Raw genomic sequence first — 21,298 nt, forward strand, 5'->3', positions numbered from 1 at the left:
CGACTAGGGCTCCACAGTGACTTGTGTCGCATGTCACAGCGAAACATGACATGTTCCAACCTACGAATGCGACAGTCGGAAACGTTTCCAAATGTGTTGTGTTTTCTGTTGCAAGTCACACACAATATACTTGCCGTACTTATATGCAAGCCGCACGCGACATAAAACTTGTTTGATTTACAGCAAAATCAGAGCTCTAAAATAATCACGGAAAAGAAAGCCGCATACAAGTTACACAAGTGTTTTTGTCACATGACATGTCACTGTGGAACCCCAGCCTTAACGTGAATAGGGTTAACTTTTTTTTCCCAGAGAGTCTTTTCTTCCAGATCCAAAGTTCGGGTCTCCATTGTTTTAAATGGTGTTTGGGTTCTGGTTACAGGTCGAGTACAGTTCTGGTACCTGAACTTTGGACTAAAGTTAGGGTCAGTAGCAAAACCTGAACCTCCATGGGTCCTTACCACTGGGCATTGGGACTATTGTCTTGGTGAATGTACACCACCAGTATGAAGTTGCCCCTCTTCACAACCAATGACACGATGGGAGAAGTATGCCTGCACAACCCTTTAAAAGGTTACGCGTCATCAGAGAATGAATTATTTTTAAAAATCAGGTTTTTATGTACATTTTTTTTTTTTTTTAAGCTTCCACATCACAAATCTAAATGAGACACAAAAAAGGAACCTTTCACACTGGGCACTACTTCTATTAGATTCATCTTTCCTGTACTTCTCAGAAGGCTTTTCAACAGCCTCATTATCATCACAGACAGGATTACAGTGGAAGGTGACATCTCTATATACTGATCAGACAAAATCCACCATTCACAATAGGTGATGTTATAGCACACCTCCTTTCCCTCCAATCACCTTTTCCCAGATCAGAGCATGATTAGTAAATATTCCTATACAAAAAAATAGGGTCAGGACTAGTTTATTGATCCTAATATTTATGTGACTGCTGAATAGAACAGAAAGTAGGAGTCTAATATTTGGCCTAGTGGCCAGTGTGAGAATTGCAAGATTTATTTTAATATATACCAATTTCTTTTAACATACTTTCAATATAAAAATCCTATTTAAACAATAGGTCATTTTCCAATGACACATTCCCTTTAAGATCTTTAGCTGCCTTCATGGGCAAACTGTTGATGCAGTGCTTCACAGTACAATAATAGGTCGATCCTTGTTACAGATGACTACAGCTAACCATCAGGGTAAGTTCACACGAAGCTTTGATGCCACTGCAGCACTGATATTACATGATCAAATACTAAACAGACAATCTGCTTTTTTTGTTCTTCGTTTTGACTCCATTGCCTTCAATAGAGTAGGTTCTGCACTTTACACAAACTTGTGTAATAATTTACACGTGACAGCGCAAATTAGCTTTACATACAGCCAATTCCTTAAAATAATTATTATAATTCCTTAAAAGAAAAAAAAAAAGACTTTGAAAAAGTCACATGTACAGAATGCCTACAAGTGGCTTTACCGTGGGTTTGTGCTATTTTGAACATGTTGTTCTGCAGTTATGGTAGTAGATGGGCTTCCATGTGAACGCACCCCTATTCTGGTAACAGAAGGCTGAAATACCCAGTATCAACAAGCTGCACATCAAGACAGAACCAGCAGGCCAGGTTTACACATTGCGTTTCTGGATTTTTGTTTTTTGCAGGGCAAAATGGATGATCCCAAAGAGAAGTACAATCCTTTAACTAAAAAGAAAACTCCCCTCACTTTAAATATAAAAAAAGTGAATCTATGCAATGTGTGAACCCAGTCTTCATGTAATATTTAATATCATATCACAGTTTGGGACAATAAATATACACACCACTTGGCAGAAAGAAATATATATTATATATATATCTTGCCACTAAAAGTCTCACTTCAAATAAAATCTAACTAGTTAAGGATAAGGACACCTTCAGTAATATATATTTTTTTTGCATAACATGTATTTTGGAGCTTAACATTCCTACAAGTAGGTTTCATAAAAAAAAAAACGCCACCATTGAGCCTTTAAAGAATCTTTGTTTCCAAGTATATTGCTGGCTGCAAACTGAGTTAACCGAGAATCAGTCAGCGAGTCTGCTCTAAGTTTGTCAAAGGAAGGCAAGATAAGGCATTCACATCATGGTCAAGGATGTAGTCGTGATCAAGAATTGCAGCAAACAGGTGCTGTTGTAGTTTCTAAAATGGCCTACTAAACAATTGTTTGATATTCCAGATGAAAATTCCTGCAAAGCTGAGCGGTTAGGCGATGTGCACACGGTGTGTTTTTGCAGAGTTTTTTCCATGTGGAAAAGCACCAAAAACGCTAGGTAATTCGTGTGCCAGATAATGCAATGACAATCCTGAAGTGCTGCAAATCCACAAAAACACAGCAAATGGGAAGTGATGTCACTAGGCAGACAAGGAAATGCCACCATTTTCCTTTGGCCCATCCCATGAGTATCCACGTTCCCAGGAGTATCCTGTATAGTGACTATAGCGAACGCCCCTGACTGGTACCGGTGCATGGGGATCAATGTCCCCCGACTTGAGCTGGTGTCCGTGTACCTCTTAATGTCCCCATGCAATGACCAGGCCATAGGGATTGCAGCCAGACGTGGGCTGATGAGAGACTACAACTCCCATCAGCCTACGTCTGTTCCCGCTGCTAGTGAGAGCAGGAGTTCCCATCAGCCTGCTCCTCAGAAGTCCCCGCTGGCCTTGTCCCCAGAAAAAAATACCACATACTTACCTAACACCTAATCCTCGAAGCCATTGTCCCCTGTAATAAATTAAAAATAATAAACCACCATATCCCTCACCTATCCAAAATAGTGTCCCCCGCAGATCTAATGTTTAGAGCAGCCACATTAGATGTGACCTCTCTAAACGGCCGCTGGCGATACACCGACGGGAACGTACATCAGTGTAGCGCTGAGGTCACCAGAATTCAGTCAGCTGATCAGCTCCGGTGACCTCATTTACGGCACCGGTGCTTCGTGAGAAAATTTGTGTCATAAATGAGGTCACCAGATCTGATCAGCTGATTGAACTCAGGGGACCTCACTCCCATAAGTTCAACGCTATACACTGCCAGGAGCGATCACGTTCCTGGCAGTGTGTAGCCTCCTATCATGTACAGCAGTCACATATTCCAATGTGACTGCTGTACATGCGAGATCAGTGTGGGCACTCGATTTTTCCTTCACATCTGACAGGTGTGTATTTTTGTTGTTTTTTATTTTTATTTTCTTACAGTCAATGAATCAGAACCGGAAATATCATCCTCTCCGGCTGTCGCCGTAGCCTCAGGGACTGTCATCATTGGAGGCACTGCCACTGTCTGTCCCATGGTAGAAAAAAGGCCACTGGCAAAAATCAAAGAGGGTGTGAGTGACGTTGAAAATTTGACGGCTCACACCCTTAATCTGATTGAAAAGACCCATCAGGGGGATGAATTTGATCACTACGGGTCAATGATTGCCAGTAGGATTAGGGCATTGCCATGGGACAGGTAGTCCATGTACATTTGTCAGCTGGCAAGTCCATGATGAATGCTTTTGAGTGCCCACTTCCTGTTGCCACTGTGCACATCATAGTGCCAGGCATATTTCAGGTAATCCATCACAGCGCTTAACCAGCGGCTGGACTACCGCAGCGACAGATAAGAGCAGTCACTAACTTTAGTATGCAGCCAGAGGGTGGTGATGTGTCCCGGGGCTTTTTCAGTAACCCGCCACCCAGTTCTAGCGGCGATCAACACTCTGGTTCCTCCCCAAATACCAGTTACCAGTCAGATAGTTTTACTGCTTATGGATATTCCCCGGACTACAATAACTTTTAAGTATGTGATTGTTAAATTTAACCTATCACCATCATAAAAACTACAGCCAGCACCAGTAAATCCTTATATCCAACATTCTGGAATTCTGTAGTTTATCACCATCATAAAAACTACAGCCAGCACCGGTAAATCCTTATATCCAACATTCTGGAATTCTGTAGTTTAGTGACCAGAACAGGGTCTGAAAAAAACCCTTTTATTATAGTCACCTACAGCAGGCAGATGTGTGTCACAGCTCTTGATACGGCGCCTCCTCTCTGCTTGTTATGTCAGTCCTCCTTCATGTGGATGATGCTTCTCTGTCCTGAGGAGGGTCGAAAAGTGTGCCTGCTTTGAGCGCCATACAGAAAGTGCCGTCCACATGAAGGAGGACAGCCACTGTGGGGCTGGAGGAGGTATCAGACCAAGACAGGCAACACAAACTGGATTATGGTGTAGCTGACTATAATAAAAGATGTTTAGTTTTATGTCCTATAGACAGAACAAGTGCCTACAGGTGCTGGCCGTACTTTATATGGGCCAAAACTGTTGACAGGTTCCAAAATAGTTTTTTTTCCTGTTTATGGAAAATTTAAAAGTTTATACAATGACAATGTTTGTCATCATTAGTTTATTCTTTTTTTCATGTTAAAATGACAATATTTGTCATTGTTTTAGGTTATTTGTTACAAAATAAAATTATATTTAAAAATGTTGATTTGGTCACGAAGGGAAAAAATGGGATATACAATACATGTATTGTCCAATAGAACAGCTATTTGGGTCCCAACTACAGCTATTTATCTTGTATGTGCTTGGTTGGTGGTTAAAATAAGAATTGAGCGGGTCCCTGACCTGCGCTGAGCTCAGCGCAGGTCAGGGGCCCGCTCACTGCAGCAAGTAAATTTACTCTGCTCATGAGCGTGTGTGGTCACCTCTAACCAGGTGATCGCAATGTTTTTAGCCATTTTCACACGGTTTAGAAAAAACAGGGGATGAATACTACTCTCAACATTGTCCCTTGCTAGCGCTGATCACAGCGCAAGTAGGGGACAATGGTGAATGATTTCTTCAGCACCCAGTACTTGGGAAGAGCGCTTTACAATTGAAAAAGTAGTTTTGTAAATAAAAAAATAAAAAATGAAATGAAAAATTGTTTAATAGGTCATTTGAAAAACCACAGCGTCACCATGAATGTGCCAGTTGTGTTATTTTTGGAGCGCCTCTGAGCTGATTTATGACCGCATCAAAGTTCAGCTGAACTTTGATGTAGTCATAAAATCAGCAGAGAAGCTCAGAAACAGACAGATAAGCGTTACAAACTCCTGATCAGAACCAGCTCACTGACAGATTCTCAATTAACTTGTTCTGCAGATAACAATATGCAAGGAAACAAAACAAACGGTGAAAAATTTGCAAGTTCTTTTAGCCCAAACTACATGCATTTAAGATAAACAAAGGCGTCCATATCCTTTACATTATTAGGCAACCTACACTGTTGGTTCTTGTGGGTGTATTTTTTTTTTTTTTTTGCACCTGGTAATATTATCCACATATGCAATAACCATAAAAACTCACAATATTGGGAAGGAGAGCAATTTAAACCATACTGTCATCAACTGTGTAGCATTTTGTGCCCATTTCCAGCAGTAAAATAAATAATTCCAAGCATGAATCAACTGATATGTACGATTTTCAACTTTCCTACAAAAATAATAAAAATAAAAATGCTGGCAATATATTAACCAAGCAGTCTTTCGAATAAAACATTTTTAATCAGAGTCCATGTGTTAACCACGGCAGCAACAAATGGTTAAATTACCTCTCGACCTGGTGTGATATCAGGTGGACTTTTTTGCGACTAAGATTAACCCCTATAAACACTGGAGGGCCCTGCAACATGATTGAAAAAAAAAAAAAGTGAATTCTAAATATATATATTTATAGCACCATTCGATTCTATATAACATTTGTTTTGTTGCAGAGGCACGCTCAACTATTGCCTGCATAGAAGCCCAACACGGTGTGCTCTGCATGAGTGATATATAATGAAGCGCACAAGCATGGAGGACATTGCTTGAAGACAAAGCGACAGTGATCAACTGAGAAGTGGCGCTCCCAACGAGTGCACATACTGCATCAAACCTCCCGGTAACATCCAATGCATTGCAAGCCACCCACTTAATGGAAAGGAACAATACCTTTATTGCTAAAGTCCTGCTTCCAGTAATGTCCTTCATACAGAAAGGGCACTCAAAATAAAAAAAAAAAAAAAGGATTCAAAGATTTTAGAAGCATACAGTTAAAAAATATATATGTAATCAGAGCCCTGTGAAAGCAATGGAGGTTTTCAACGCAATGTTCATGTGCAATCAGCTAATGTTCCATCCAACACAAGTATGGGAAAAAGCGGAGAACCAAAAGGACAGGAATTAGCAACACACAAGGAGATGATGCAGCTGGAGTCCAGAACAGCCTCACGCGCCTTGCTCCCCCTTTCATACATTGACATCAAACAGGGAACATATTTGACTCTTTATATATATATATCCTTTCAATATATTAAATGCCTAAATAGATTAATTTTCTTTTGCGTTTTACTATTTTTTTTTATATATTTTTTTTTGTCTTTTGTTCTTTAAATTTTAAAGCATATTCTCTAGTCTTCAATAGATGGGACACAAAATGCAATGGTCAAAAATAAAGAAACCTGCTTGACCGATTATTCTTTTTTTTTTTAATCCAGAATTGAAAAAAGTGCATCTGTCTCTGTTCCAAAAAAAAAAAAAAAAGTCAAAAATGAATTTAAGACAGCTTGCGTTTTTTTTTGTTTTTGTTTTTTTTTGTCTGCGTTTTTCATTTTAAGTCACAGAAGAAAAAAAGCAATAGAAAGAAAAAACAAACAAAAACTGATATATAAAGTGTTATTCTCAAACATAAAAATGTGTTCATAGTCATAGCCGGGATAAGTGTCATATGCAGAAGCCATTTGAAAAAAAAAAAAAAAAATACAATGTAGAGAAATAAGACTGGGATTGTCTGGACAATCCCAAGAATGATACTATGTGCTCTCTCGTCATTGGCAAATAAGTACACAAGCATGGTTTTCTCTCTTCTTCGATGTGACCACCTCTTAATATGAGGGTCTACAAAGCTTCTGTACTCGTTTCAGCACTTTAGTCTTTTGTGATGATGACAAAAGGGAGGAAAAACAAATGGAGTAAAAAATAAAATGTACCAGAATTTTTTTTTTTTTGTTCCTGGGAAAAGGAGGCTACAGGTCCTGACGGGATCAAAACAGTTTTAATAATATTCTCATTTTAAATTTGTTTAAATAACTATATATTTATAGATATTTATATAGATAGACTTTTCTATACATAGTTATCTAAACAAAATATATATACGTATATTTATATATCCAAAGATTTGATTCTGTCATGTTCTCGTTTTCCCCTGTTTCTTGCACGATATTTTTTCTTTTTTTTTTTCTTCTTTTTTCTTAAAGGAGCATGACAGCCAGATAAATGTCTCTCATGCACTGATGAAATGACTTAGGAAAAGAAAAGCCAGCAGTCCCCTGGCAGTAATTTCAGAGATCGGGGCGGTCCATGGCTTCATTATAAGTGATTATCCTACTGGGATCTGGAGAAAAAAAAAAAAAATCAAACAAGTTAATTGTGCCATGTCTGTTTTTTTATGGTAATTTGCAAAGAGGCTCATTCACTATCATTGAATTTTTATCACTGAATACACCAATGAAACATGAATTTTGTAAAAACTAATTCTACAAGTTTGTGCAGCGGCAGAGGTCTGCAGTAAACGCACTGTTGTGTGCCAACAGCCAGACACATGAAAAACCACCAAAGTGTCACATGCACACACGGTAGTATAGAAATGTACAAATGGTGTCCCAAAAACTAAAAGAAACCAAACACATCACTTATTCATCAACTACAATAAAAAGTAGTTCTACAGAGAAGAATAGAATGCTTAGGTAGAAACTACCCCAAATTCAGCTTATTATGCCATCCCCAGTTTTACAGTAAATTTCTGGGGGAGGTGGACAGGGGTTTAATCACATTTATCAGAAGGAAGCATCCAAAGCAATCTTGCATCCTTGAAGTAAGGCCTCTTCTAAATGTCTGCACTTTATTCTGAAGGGAGGTGATGTGTCAAAGATTAGGTTTTCCTCCAAAATCATTTAACCAAGTCCAATACGAGGCATGCTGAGTGGGTATTCTGCCTTTTGAATTATGCTGAATCTATACCAGCATATGATCATGTGCATTGACGGAATTACAATCGTTGCCTAGGTATTTGGACTGAAGTTGGTGCAAACCAATTCATAAATGTAATCCTTATTAAAAGTTTAATTCACTAGATCTTGGAATAAAAAGAAGATCCACAATTTGATGTGATTAAATATAATGTCCCTGTGCTGAGATAATCTTATAAATGTGCCCCTGCTGTGTACTGTGTAATGGCTGTGTCTGACTGTACAGGAACATGGTCTGATCATACCACATCTCCTGGGCAGGTGAGGAAGGAAAAGAGTATACAGACAGGAATATTATTTTTAATCACATTCAATTGTGAATCTTCATTTTATTCACTAGATCTTACAATAAAAATAAAGGGGTTTTCCCACAAACATAATTTAAGAATGAATTCCATCGAATTCAATTCAATTTTATACCTATAGAAATGAGGCATCAACAGCTCTAGGCATGATAAAGCACTTAAAAGTTCTGCCGGGAGAGCTTGCTCACTGCTCAGCACCAGCCTCTTTAGCTTGATAGCTCCCTGTCTGTGTGACACCAGGCAATAACATCAGACAGTAAGTTATCATTCAAGCAAAACACTGGTGGTGAGCAGGAAGGCAGTGACTTGTTAAGTGCTCTGTCACGCCCAGAGCACTTACCACCATATTCGCATATGAATGAAAACACCAATTACTTGAGAATTCAGCAACAAAAAAGATATGAAGGTGTCGAGGGATTTAGATTTCAAAGATTTGCATGCCCATGTGTGTGTGGTTTTAGGGGAATGGAAGTTGATCTTTAAGACAGATCCTTTAACCATCACAAGATGCTATGAACAGCAGGGGTCGCTGTGTGAACGCAAACAATGGCTTTCATAAACAACCCAGTGCTATGAATAGGCCTGGGCCATGTTAATGATTACAAGAAAATAAAAGAAACCGATAAGGCAGTTGTTTAGTCAAGGTAAGTAAATGCAAGCCCGGTACCTTTAGGTTTCAACTTACCTTGTTTTTGCAAGTTCAAAATAGATTCCATTTCTGTTAACAGAAGAGAAAGAAGATGTAAGATCATGGCGAATTCTGGATAAAAACCACATTGGAGGTGCACAATAATCTGGTTATCTGATAAAACACATTCTTTTATACAGCTTGGGTGATCTATGTTTCAAAGAAGCAGCATCCCGGTAACAGGTTCATGTATTAGAAGGAAACATTGGTCAAAAAAAAAGTGTAAACAGCAGCATGCTCGCTTTAAATGGGTGTCCATTTCGTCAGAAGGAAGCGAGCCTGAAGCTGTTGCTGATTGACAGCAGGGCTCACATGACAATGTGACACAAACCCCGGAAGAGCAGGCACCAACACCACTGGCACCAGCATCGATGAGAGGTTCTCTGTTATTTCACCTTATTACTTGTCAAAGCAGTTTAGAACCCCATTAAAGCAATAACTTCCTTTACATCATGATTGAAAGTAAAGCTTCAACAAAGAGCTGAACTTCCAAGTTTCTCTAGGATGTTTTAAGTTGTACATAAGTTGTACAAATAAAAATGAGCTGTGTATCAGGTGAAAACCCAGAAACCACTAGAAGGCCACGGCCCCACTATCAGTATTTTTTTCTCAGGAGTGGAAGCCAAAACCAAGTGAGGAACAATCAGAGAAAAGGTATAATAGAAACAAGTCACCAATTCTGCATTTATTAGGGTATGTGCCCACAATGCAGAATTGAAGCAGAAATTACTGCCAAGAACATGCAGCGTTTCTGCATGTTCTTGGCAGTAAAAACGCTTGCGGATTTTGCAAGTATTTTTACATGCGGATTTGAAATGCATTGGGACCTCAAATTTGCATACAGAAACGCACAAATAATGGACATGCTGCGGATTTTTCAGTTGTGGAAAATCCGCTGCAGAAAATTCCGCAGCATGGGCACAGAATATGCAGATTTTCATTGGGGATCATGGGGCACGGATTACCAAACAAAAAACGCATAGTGGGCACACAGCCTTATACCTTTTCTCTGATTGTTCCTCATCTGGCTTTGGCTCCCACTCCTGAGAAAACTACTGAAAGAATACCGATAGTGGGGCCGTGGCCTTAGGGATAGTCTCTTCAAACGCATCCCGCCAAACTGATTTTCATTGGAAAATCCATGTAATTCAGGTGCCCGCTGCAGGGAAAATATAGTATTACACAGAGTCCAGATGAATGGCCAATCACTTAATAGAAGGAGGTCCAACTCCAGCAAAACTGGTGCCGCTTGGTTATTAGAGAATATGATGTCCATATGCTTGAGTTTTTATATTTTGTAGGCCCTTATCCTTAGGAAAGGTCATCAGAATCTGATCGTTTAGTGAGCGAAATTTGGCACCCCAACAAACATCTGCTCTCAGTGTTGATCAGATGTGCTCAGTTGTGGAGCTGCAAAGCACAGCTTGGTCAACTGAATAGTGGCAGTGGGTACTGCGCATCTGCCCACTCATCAAATCAATAGCAGGCAGATGTGCTGTACCCACTCACTGCCACTATTCAGCTGTGCAGTTCTGCAACGGAGCACATCCAGCCACTGCCGGGACAGGAGATTGGCGGGGATGCCGGGTGTCGCACCCAAACTGATCAGATATTTATGACCTATCCTAAGGATGGACCATCAATGTAAAAGCCCCGGATAACCCCTTACTGTAGGGTTACGGGTCTTGAGATTACCACCCATCACTAACAGATTGTTCAGACACTTGCAAGTGTTCATCACCAGAGAGTGCATAAGGAGCCGTATGTGGACGCAATAGAAAGTCTATGGGTCCTTACACTGCTCTGCTCATGATCAGGCACGACCGACGCACTTATGAACAGTCTTTTGGGTAATCAGCGGGGTTGTGAAGACTGCAGGACATTTACTAGCCCACAAAATAGGGGAGGGGGGGGGGGGTTTCAAAAGTTTAGTTACACTTTAAGCCTGGAATCACACATGCAGCTTTTGTGACCATTTTAGAAAAAAAATTGTCTTTTTTGCATACTTCTTTTTGGATCCACTCCTTTCCTTAGATCAGTGTTTCGCAAAGTCGTCCTCACGGCCCCCAACAGGTCAGGTTTTCAGGATTTCCTCAGTATTGCACAGGTGATTGAATTATCACAAGATCAGAAATTGTGCAATAGTAAGGAAATCCTGGAAACTGGATCTGTTGGGGGTTGTGAGGACAGGAGTTTGGGAACTACTGATCTAGATCAAAAGTTTTCACAAGAACTATAGGTGTGATTTCAGTCTGGAAGTGCTGATACAGACCATCTTATGTGTATGGTTTTGTCCAAACACTCCTCTCTCACAGCAAGCGTCAAAGAAATGAAGGCTTGGGTTTAGTAGATATACAAATGCCAATTCCTTTAGTGCTCCTGGTTGTAAACCACAGCAAGAGGTAACTGCAAGCGGCTAAAACAATACCTTAAAAATATATGCACATTAGCAGAAAGTTAGCCATGAGGAATCTCTCTTGGCTCCATTATAAAAGGATATTTTACGTAGATATATAGGAACCCCACCTGACATTTATAGGAATTATGCAAGGAGCCATCTGCCTATGCTTTCAGGAAAACATATACATTTTCAGCACTTCATATATCTGCAATCAAGAATTGGATCACAAAATATAACCAAGCATCCACATCATGTTGTCATATCCTCCCCAAAACGGTAGAATAAACCAAAATGTAAGCATTTGCCTGATGCAAAATACCAAACTTCATTTTTCCTCATAAATAACATAAGCCCAACATGATCTTTACCTTTAGTGTGATAGATTATAGCAGCCCTCAGGTCAAAAGAACCCCAGCTATCTTTGCAATCAAGATCTCCGTGGTACCTCTTATCTTTGGCGGAGGCCTGTAAAGTGTTTTTCAGAAAGGTCTGAGGAATTTCTTCGCTTTCACAGACCCTGGCTTGAAACACTATTAAACCCTGGCTAGCAGCTTCCGGCTTTAGCAGTTCCCCTATATGCAGGGTTTCTAAGGATAACGCACCCCCATCACCTCCAGAAGCATGAGCTGCTTTCAGTGTGGTACCATCTGGAATTTGAGGGCTAGTCCGTTTCTCCAGCTCGTAGGCCTTGGGAAAAACAGGGCGCTCATTTCCTGAGGGAACAGTTTCAGCACCCTGTGAAACAGGAGGGGTTGGGTGTTCCCAAACCATCTGCCCAGTGTCTGGCTTATCCGCTCCAGCCTCAGGGCCGGCACTTGGTTCATTTATAAAAGACAAACCCCACTGGTTCTGGAAAATGTCTCCCAAGCTTTGCTGATTGGACTGTCCAGACTGGTCTCCCTGCAAAGCGTCAAGCAGGGCATGTTGCATATTTGATGGATAAGTAAAAAGGCCAGATTTCTTTTGTTCAGAGGGGTTTGTAGAGGCAGAAGAGGATTCGGTGGGCAAAGGCTCTACTCCACCAGGCAGTGTGTGTGAAACAGTACTAGCAGCAGTAGCCATAAAACCCCCATCAGCTCCTACTAAAAGGGGTCCATTGGCAAAATTAATTGTAGATACAGACTTCATGGCGGACATGGGAACCTGGGACACACAGTTTGATGTCATTTCCCCACTATGAGAGGAGAAGGAGAGGGGCGAGGGAGAAGTTGTGTTGTTCTGGGCTGCTTTATTGAGGTTCTCTTTAACTTTACTTGCATAACTAATTTTGGGAACTATTTTAGCACTACTGTTATCAACGGGGAAAACAGGAGGGGGTTTAAACAATGTCCAAGAGTCCTCCTTAGTGGAGCTAACTGGAGATGCCTTCCCCTTGGGCCGGTCATCAAACTTCTTCCCTACAACGGGTTTGCCGTCCGAGTTTTTCCTTGGAATATCTCCAGGGTTTAATTTACTCCGACCGATACCGGCGGCTGAAGGTTCACTTTTCCAAGTGGCTTTCCCGTTGTCTGCCCGAGATGCTGTTTTCTGATCTGCAAACAAATCTGTCTTTAAATTTTCAGAATCCAGTTTTGTTTCAACGTCTGACATTTTGCCACTCAAAAAGTTGGAGTTCTCGGAAGGCTTGGCGTTTGTGAACTTGGCTTTCCTTTTGTTAGCTGTGGCATATCCACTCTCGGAACCGCTGCCATCGTTCTCAGCACCTTTGCTTACATAGCCGTTAGTAATAAAACCAGAGCTGTTAGACAGCAAACCATTGTGAATCTCCCCTTTGTCTGTGCATTTGATATCCCTAGGTTTGCCTTCATAAGATTTCTCATTCTTTTTGTCCATACTGTTTTTATGAAGCAAAGTTTTAGGTTTGTTGTTTGCCTTTCCAAAGCTAATAGTCTTGGCTAGGTTCTTGGAATTGGTGCCGATTTCTGCAGGGGCTTGCTGGCTACCGTTGGAAATTCTGGAGGCAGTCTGGTTTGCAGATTTGTCAGAACCCAAGGTCTTACGGTCTCCTGTAGTACCATTTAGCTCTCCATGTACTAAGGGAAGAAAAAATATATTTTATGGAACAGAAATAACATCCAGAGATTATCACCATCTTATCACAAAGGTAAACTAAAAAAAGAGAATTGCCATCATGTTAAGACTAGAATACCACTAACGTATGCCAAGACCTAGCAGCTAGTCAGAATGAGAAGGAGAAGATCCCCAGCGAGCGTCTAAACAATGAAGGCACCTCTCCTGACCATAAATGTGTAGAAGAAAAACTGCAGCTGCACCTCAATTCTGGTGACCCTCCTTCTGCACACATTGGATAAAAAGTCAAGCAGACCTGCCAATTTCATGAGGATTGCCTGACTAATGTGCATAGGAGTCTCTCAAAAGTCCTGAGGGCACATGCCAGGGAACATGCCTAATTACTTTGGCGAAGGGTCTTGGCAGTTGCTTATTCTCCTCAATCCAGTAAAGGGAACCTGTCACCAGTTTTGTCATATGACTAAAACTATCACCTTATTCAGCGCCTGTGCTGCACTCAAATGCTTATATAACCCCCTGACTCGTGCATATCCCCAAAAAACCTTTACGTTCTCCAGCGCTGTATGGTAATCCGGTCGGTACGACGTGCGTCGTTTCGGGCCTCTCCACCCCTCCCCCCGGCTGCTGCTCGCAGTCCTTTAATTGACGTAGATCGAGGCGTCATCCACAATGCGGGATGAAATATTGCACCTGCAAACAGAAATCGTGGCCCATACCTGCACACTATGCATTGCCCTACTGTGGGCACATGCGCACTTAAGCTTCCGGCTCTGCCCGATTTTGGTGCGCAGGCGCAAGATTTCTCCCAGCAATGTGGATGATGCAAGGAGTCATCCACATCAATTAAAGAAGGAGGACGGCAAGCAGTAGCCAGGGGGAGGGCTGGAGGGGCCCGAAACCACGCTCATCGGACTGACCGGATTTCTATCCAGCACGGGAGAACTTAAAAAGGTTTTTGGGAGGTATACCGGGGGAGTCAGTGGGTTATATAAGCATTTATAGAATGTAGTACAAGCACAGAATAAGGTGATATTTTTAAAGGGAACCTGTCACCATAACTAAAACTAAGAGTTCTTGGCTGGTTGTGCATGGTTAGGACTTCTTGACGGGTACCATGCACTGCACGAATCAGACACTACCATGCATGTTTTAAGCTACATTCACACCTCCAGACGTTACTATCCAAGTGAAATGGACCTTATCAAGTTCCCTTATCAAGCCATAACATTACCGTAATCTCAAAACCCCATTAAAAAGAATTTAAACCATGACATAAAAATCACATAGAATAATAAAAATCTCAGAGTTCCCGATTGTCCAGTTAAGTTCTCTCTCTGTTTTATTTAAGAAAGCTGGGTCACAAAAAAGTATCATTACTGTTCCCATGAAGAGTGGTTAATCAGTAATTTCTAAAGCCCAGCACAGCAAGCCCACAAACCCATGGCAGCATTATTAAAGGGCTTGACCAGCAGCAGAAACAGATAATGAAAAGATATTGAACGGCGCCCACACTGAAGACGAGAACAGCTGTACTTATTTTACATGGAGGAAATTTAGTGATTGACAAGGGATTGTTTAGCGTATTGGACAAACCCTTTAAGAACGCAGTCATTTCTTTGGTTTGCGTGTTCAGTTTTAGCTTTCTTTTTACCTAAAGCCAAGTCTTTCTTTATTTTTCCGCCATCATACAAATATGAGGGCTTGATTTTAGAGGGAGAAAAGGTTTTTTATTTTTGGATGGGGAAAAGGGAGTAAATAAAGATTTCAAGATTTGTCCCACCCCCTCCCTTTTTTAGGGCCCCATAGTAGACTTGCAATAGGTTTGATTGCTAGTATTAAATATCACTATATATATATATATATATATATATATATATATATATATATATATATATATATATATATATATATATATATATATATAGCGTAAAAAAAGCAAAACCTTACAATCTGCTATGAATATAAGTACCAAGATGACAGCAACAAGGGCCTAAAGCAAGTCCCCAGCTTCTACAGAAACCCAGTGATGTTATGCAGAAGGAGCACGGATGGTCAAGCAAGATTGCACCAGTTTGATAACACCTCTGCAGCCATCTCTATATTACCAGCAGCCATAATGGTGGTCACCAGCTTTTCTGAAGGCAGGTATACACTTTATTATTAATAACCATACCCACAAATTATTGTTGTGAATTTGGATACAGACAACCAAAACCTCAGCCAGCGAAGCAAACCATGCTGCTGGTCTGAACTGTCCATCTTCAGAAACGCACAGCCACAAGGCAAAAAGGAAGTCAGGAGGCAGAAGAGTAATGAACTCCTGAAGAAAGATGAAAACAACACTAATGGCATCTCCGGCAATCCAATTTACAATAAGAAGATAACATATGAGCAGACAGGCGCCAGATACGAAATTCTAATAGGGCAGCTGGGTGAAGAATAAAGAGAACTGATTGTACATGTAAGCGGCTCTCTCCATTCACTTCTATGGGAGACTGTATACATGAATGTTAGCGATCTGCAAGTCTGCAATCTTTCCTGATAAACCTCTATATGACATATACATAGTATATGCACGCAAGTGCCCATCTCTAGTGTGCGATACTATAGGTGTATACTATCACACACATTTACATACAAACTTCTGCAGTGTAAATAATATATATATCATATTGTGCAGCGCTTGCCAGATATATTCATCACTGTCCCCATTGGTGCTCAAAATCTAAATGCCCATAGTGTGTGTGTAAAATAAAAACATTATGATATATATACGTCTGATCACGCAGGTAAATCCTAATGTGTTCACTTAACCGTGTGGAGTTACCGCACCCTATACATTCCATAGTGGAAATTTCTGTTGGGGAGACCAGCATCTGTGGCTCAAAGCCGCGCCGCGGGTGAGTTTACCCGGCGTCAAATAGAAGCACAGTGGGCATGGGATGGCTATAAATCCATCCACTGTGCGTCTAATGTAGAACGCAGCGTTTTGCACGCAGCGCAGGTGAGCTGCGTCCAAACCGCTGCCACTACGGATCATGGGCACACAGCCTTACATGGGTATGTATATAAAAAAACATCACACCTCTGTAGTATTTAGGACAAAAATATATATATTATATACACACAGACACCCCTGTGCAGTATACACTAATACAAACACATTACAGCCTGTAGACTTCTCTGCATATATATATATATTTATTTATTTATATTATTACACACATACTACATTACAGGCCGCTCACAGCTCTGCAGTACACACCAATACACAGTGCCCGAGGAGACCCCGCGCTGCCTGTGCGCCCCCCGCCGTCACTACCTTGTCCGGGCTTCATCTGCCGTCGGTCACCTTGACTGCAGGGTCCCGAGTCCAAGCAGCAGCAGGGCGGGCTGGCGGGCGGCAGGAGGGTAGTGGCTCTCGCAGCGTCAGACCTATATCCAGACTCGTCTTCACTACAGGACCGGGCGCTTGTGACCGCCAGCAGCAGTACCGCCGCCGCCATCCTCTCCCTCCCCGCAGCTCCAGCACCGGCCGGCGGCTGTACTGTCCCGGCTTCTGCTCCCACTCACCATTCAGCACCGTGCCGGAGCCGGGAAGTCTCGCTTCGTAAGAACTTACAGTTCACGCGAGACTTTCTAATCAGTACTGCGCATGCCTCGATTATAGTAATCAACGCGAGGAGTCCGGCGAGAGTGTGCGTCACATAGTATAGGAGAACGCATGCGCGGCACCACCCTTCCTCACTCGCAGTCCACCAATCAGAGGCGGAGACGTGACACCGCCCGGCGCTATACAACGTGTGGCGTTGGTTGGTTCTAGTCTAAACTGTACGCGAAAGCGAGAAGTCAGCAGAAACGGAGGCCGAGGAGGCACAGCGCTGCCAGCAATGGCGCCGCACCCCAGACCTGGTGCACACGGCAATACGCCTGTCTCACCCCATGAGCACTGTGCAGGCAGCTGAGTCCTGTGCAGCTGTATGGGGAATGGCTTTAGAAAGTGGTTGCCAATAGCAACCAATAAGGACACTATTTGCTTTCCCATAGGTCTCCTAAATATGCCCTTAACATCTGCTCCTGTGCCCCAGCGTTAGCACATGTTCACACAAAGCGGAGATTAATTTTTTTATATAGCTGGGCCTCTTGTAAAACATGGTGCTTTAGTTGTAGAGATCCCATATCTCAAGTTATGGGAAATCTAATGTAGAAGCCATATGCAAATCAGGCTGAGGTGCATTGGAGGAGTGTCTAGAAACTGACATGCCCCCAGTGCACCTCCAGCGTGATTTGCATATGGCTTCTGCACCTAAGACACAGTTTTTACTATAAGGACAAGCACAGATACAGACCCATACCTAAAAAAAAATGTAGAAAGGTTCCCATTGATGCTTAGTCTGCCCGAATGTCAGGATCAGAGGAGCAAAAATCAACAAAAATCTTAATTTTTTTCCTTGCCAGAAAACTTCTTGTCCACTTATCCAAGGACCAGACGTTCATTAACTCTTCAGTCTTGATGCAAAACAAAACAGCCATGTCAGGATATCACAGGCACACGTGACCTGACTCCACTACAGTTGGTGGCAATTGGTTCGCACATACCTATCATACATGGACGGCAGCGGGAGAATAGCCTTATACCTAACGGCATCAGAGACTCTTCTTTTGATTAGCTGGCCTGGCACAATGTCATCATTGCAGGCCAAGTAATCAAGAGCCGTGGATGACAACAGGTATGAGTCGATTCGCACCAACTCCAGTCTCCACCTTTTGATGAGAAGTGGATGATCGGCTTTTTCAGTGCAAATTCCACAGTACAGTACAATACATGTCAATCAGGTTTTTAAAGCCCCTTTCACACATAACGCGGAGGTTTCTGTTGAGGTTTTCTAACCTACAGAATGTAAAGCGTGTGACAGATTCAGGGGAAAGAAAGCTCCAGAGTGTTGGATTTTAACATGCCTAGATGCTTTAGTTAAGACAGAAGAAGAATCAACGTCTTCGAACTGTGGAGCCGAAGAAGTATGTTATCAATACCATGGATGGCAAGAAGAATAGACCAATTTTGAAACAAATCAAGCCTGACATGTCACTCGAAGCAAGGATCACCAAGATACGACTTGCCTACTTTGGACACATCATACAAAGAGAAATCACTGGAGAAGTACATAATGGTCAGAAGGAAGAAGAGGAAGACCAGCAACCGGTGGCTTGATACAATCAAGATAATGGTGGAGAAGACCCAGGTGGACCTATTTAGGCTTACACAAGATCGAACTTCCTACAGAGCATTCATCCATCAAGTCGCTATGGCTCAAGATCGAGCTGAAGGCCGTTAATAATAATGAATTTCAATCTTCGATATTTAAGCTGGGGCTACATGGCGACCTTCATTGTAACAAGTCATGCAGCCAAAGATCACTATGTGCTGCTGCTATATCGAGGCATACTCCAAGTAATGGGATCACTGCAGCGCACAAGGTACCACAACAAGCAAGTCGCAATAACTCCAACCAGTTATGACTATTTGAGGCATGTCACTGTACCTTGTGAGTCACTACACAATCCAAGTCACTTATGTTATGCTGCGAAGTAACATTGGCAGAGTGATCTTTGGCTGTACGATCTGCATAGTGGCTAAAGTCACCATGTAGCCCCAGCCATATAGAATAGCCACACGATATGCGGCACATGTCTAGTAGTCACTAGTGATGATTGCGCATGCTCCGTGAACATGATTTGCGACTGTTTGACAGCTTCAATACATGTGAGAAATGCCTGTTTTTTCAGCATTTCCCACATGTATTAAAGCTGTCAGTCGCAAATCATGTTCACGGAGCGAGGAAAACTTAACCCCCGAGCACGCTGAAGATAATAGGTGCTCGCCTGAGCATGCTCGTAAATCTCGAGCAAGGAGCATGCTCGATCATTACTAGTAGTCACTAATCTATTCCTGAACCCTGTGTCACACGATGAGGCTGGCCTTCACATCCAGGTGGAGAACGAAGGGCTGTGCTTATGTGCAGCTGTCATCATTCAGCTGCGACTCCTATAAAACTGGAGGGAGCCACCACCTCTCTATTCACTGCCTCGATGCAATGACAACACTGCGGACCCCAGTTCCAAAGATACGTTGGTGCCCCATAAAATGAACATAATGCACCGCTATGTCAAAACTACATTCTGCACATGATCCGGCTTATGTCACTTCTTTTAACCACTTCAGGGTTCAGAAACCCTGGAGCGCTTAAAAGAGGTTAGGCTGGCCTCCACTTGGGAACCGCTCTCTCTCTCTATACCTGGAAGTACATAGTAAGAGAATCTGGCAGAGGAGCAAGTGAAGACTGACAGCAAAACCGGCAGCGAAGGGCTTTAGTTAAACGACAGCCGGCATTTTCCTGAAGCGGCTTCGCCTGGGAAAACTCAGGTTTTAAAAGATGCCCTGTGCACATACCCCCAAAACCACTATCATTCAACAGCCTCTATGGGATAGCTGCTCTGCAAGAATTCAGAAGTCTAACAGTTGTATAAAAAAAAGTGGTTTCCCACTTGTAAAAACAATAAGCATGCTTTGCATTTGACAGGTTCAAGAAACTCAGTTAGGCTATGTGCCCACGATGCAGAAATGCTCCGGATTTTTTCTTGAGCGTTTCTGCATCTCCCTGGCAGAAAAAACGCATGCGGATTGTACATGCGGATGTGAAGCGTTCTTCACATGCATTTCCGCATGCGGGTTGACAAGTTCTTTCCAAGCGATTTTAGCATCACTTGGAAAGTGCTTGACAACTTGGTCATACTATATAAATCCATATAAACGGCATGGATTTATAGTAGTGTGAACGTAAAAGAATGGTAAAAAATAAATATATACTTACCTTCTGATGGCCCCCGCAGTCTTGCTTCGCTCTGTCCTGGCTTGCCGGCAGCTCGCGGTACACTGAAGGACCTGCCGTCACATGACTAAATGACGTCAGCGCAGGTCCTTCAGTCCACCGCAATCTGCCGGCAAGCAAAGACAAGCACACCGGGGGCCATCAGAGGGTAAGTATAATATTTATTTTTTATTTGATTCTTTTTTTTTTACAGTTTTCTATGGTACCCGGGTCCGGAGGAGAGTCTCCTATTCTCCAGACCCGGGTGCCATCCGCACATTGAAACGCTTGGATTCCGCATGTACAGATGCAGTGATGCGTAATCCATGCGTTCCAAGCCAAGTCAATGGTGGCGAAAACGAAGCGCTTCCGCAAAATAATTGGTAGTGCTGTGTTTTTTTCCATAATGATAATCCGCATGTGCTGTGCACATGCTGCGGAAATTTCCGCTGCGGGTTATCATTGGGGAACATGGCAGACCTTCTACCATGGTTTTTTTTAAACGTTTCTGCAGCGTTTTTGCCACTGCGGAAACGCTTAAAAAATGCATCGTGGGCACACAGCCTTACAACCTAGGTGTGGATAATTGTTAAACAGAGAACATTTTTTAATAAATAAGGATAGGAATAAAACGCAGACTTAAAGGGGGCAAGTTTAGATCAAAGGGCTGAGACTTAGTTGACTGTACTCCATTGCAGACAAAACAATATAGAGGTTTCTGCAGCCTCATGGCCAAAGGCAAAGTGCCTTTAAGTGAACGCCAATCCTTAAGGCTTGTTTACACGACCGTATGTTCAGTAGGAGTGCTGTCCGTAAAAAAAACGTACCAACGTTATTCAACTGGGCCGTGCAGATGAGAGGTTTTTTTTTCTCTGACCAAATCTGCATGTAAAAAAGTAAAATAAA

At 42.1% G+C, this 21,298-nt stretch overlaps 1 protein-coding gene across 1 annotated transcript in view; it reads right to left on the reverse strand.

The window, feature by feature from the left end:
• Positions 1-4,297: 4,297 nt before the first annotated feature.
• The window catches only part of NUFIP2 (nuclear FMR1 interacting protein 2), a 31,960-nt gene continuing 14,959 nt past the window's right edge, over positions 4,298-21,298 (reverse strand). The window contains exons 2-4 of the mRNA XM_073667937.1: positions 11,861-13,525; positions 9,089-9,121; positions 4,298-7,464 (exon numbers count right to left, since the gene is read on the reverse strand). Of these exons, the coding sequence (XP_073524038.1) occupies positions 7,412-7,464; positions 9,089-9,121; positions 11,861-13,525 (1,751 nt within the window). The 3' untranslated portion in view covers positions 4,298-7,411. The remainder of the gene's footprint in view (positions 7,465-9,088; positions 9,122-11,860; positions 13,526-21,298) is intronic.

Source organism: Phyllobates terribilis, unplaced genomic scaffold (assembly GCF_046119375.1).
Source record: "Phyllobates terribilis strain yellow unplaced genomic scaffold, ASM4611937v1 Scaffold_2__4_contigs__length_985480577, whole genome shotgun sequence".
NCBI classification, from domain to species: domain Eukaryota; kingdom Metazoa; phylum Chordata; class Amphibia; order Anura; family Dendrobatidae; genus Phyllobates; species Phyllobates terribilis.